Source organism: Hipposideros armiger, unplaced genomic scaffold (assembly GCF_001890085.2).
Source record: "Hipposideros armiger isolate ML-2016 unplaced genomic scaffold, ASM189008v1 scaffold_57, whole genome shotgun sequence".
Taxonomy (NCBI): domain Eukaryota; kingdom Metazoa; phylum Chordata; class Mammalia; order Chiroptera; family Hipposideridae; genus Hipposideros; species Hipposideros armiger.
The window spans coordinates 723082-723430 of record NW_017731407.1 but is presented as its reverse complement, the minus strand read 5'-3'; the positions used below and the strand labels follow the sequence as shown (position 1 = coordinate 723430).

Below are 349 nucleotides of genomic sequence, written 5' to 3'. Positions count from 1 at the left end.
TTTGTTTCCTTTAGAGCCGCCTCTGTAGACATCGAAGAAGCCAACAGGACTGTCTATTTAAATGTATCACGTACTAATGGCATTGATTTAGCTGTGAGTGTGGAGTGGGAGACAATATCTGAAACAGCCTTTGGCATGAGTACGTTCAATTTTTTAAGAGAACAAAATTCTATAACCAAGAAAGATTGCACGTATAAGACTTACATATTCCCCCATGAATTGTTTCTAATGGATCTGTTGAAAATAGAGAACAGATATCTAATTCTTTTATTGCATCCATAAATATCTATTGAGAACCTATAATGTGCCAGGCATGGTACTGAACTCATGGAGTTTAGAGGGTGAGAGA

The 349-nt window shown here is 37.0% G+C and overlaps 1 protein-coding gene across 1 annotated transcript in view; it reads left to right on the top strand.

Moving 5' to 3' along the window:
* ADGRV1 (adhesion G protein-coupled receptor V1) overlaps window positions 1-349 on the top strand; it is a 548236-nt gene that overhangs the window by 149375 nt on the left and 398512 nt on the right. The window contains exon 42 of the mRNA XM_019641108.1: window positions 15-139. Coding sequence (XP_019496653.1) covers window positions 15-139 — 125 coding nt within the window. The remainder of the gene's footprint in view (window positions 1-14; window positions 140-349) is intronic.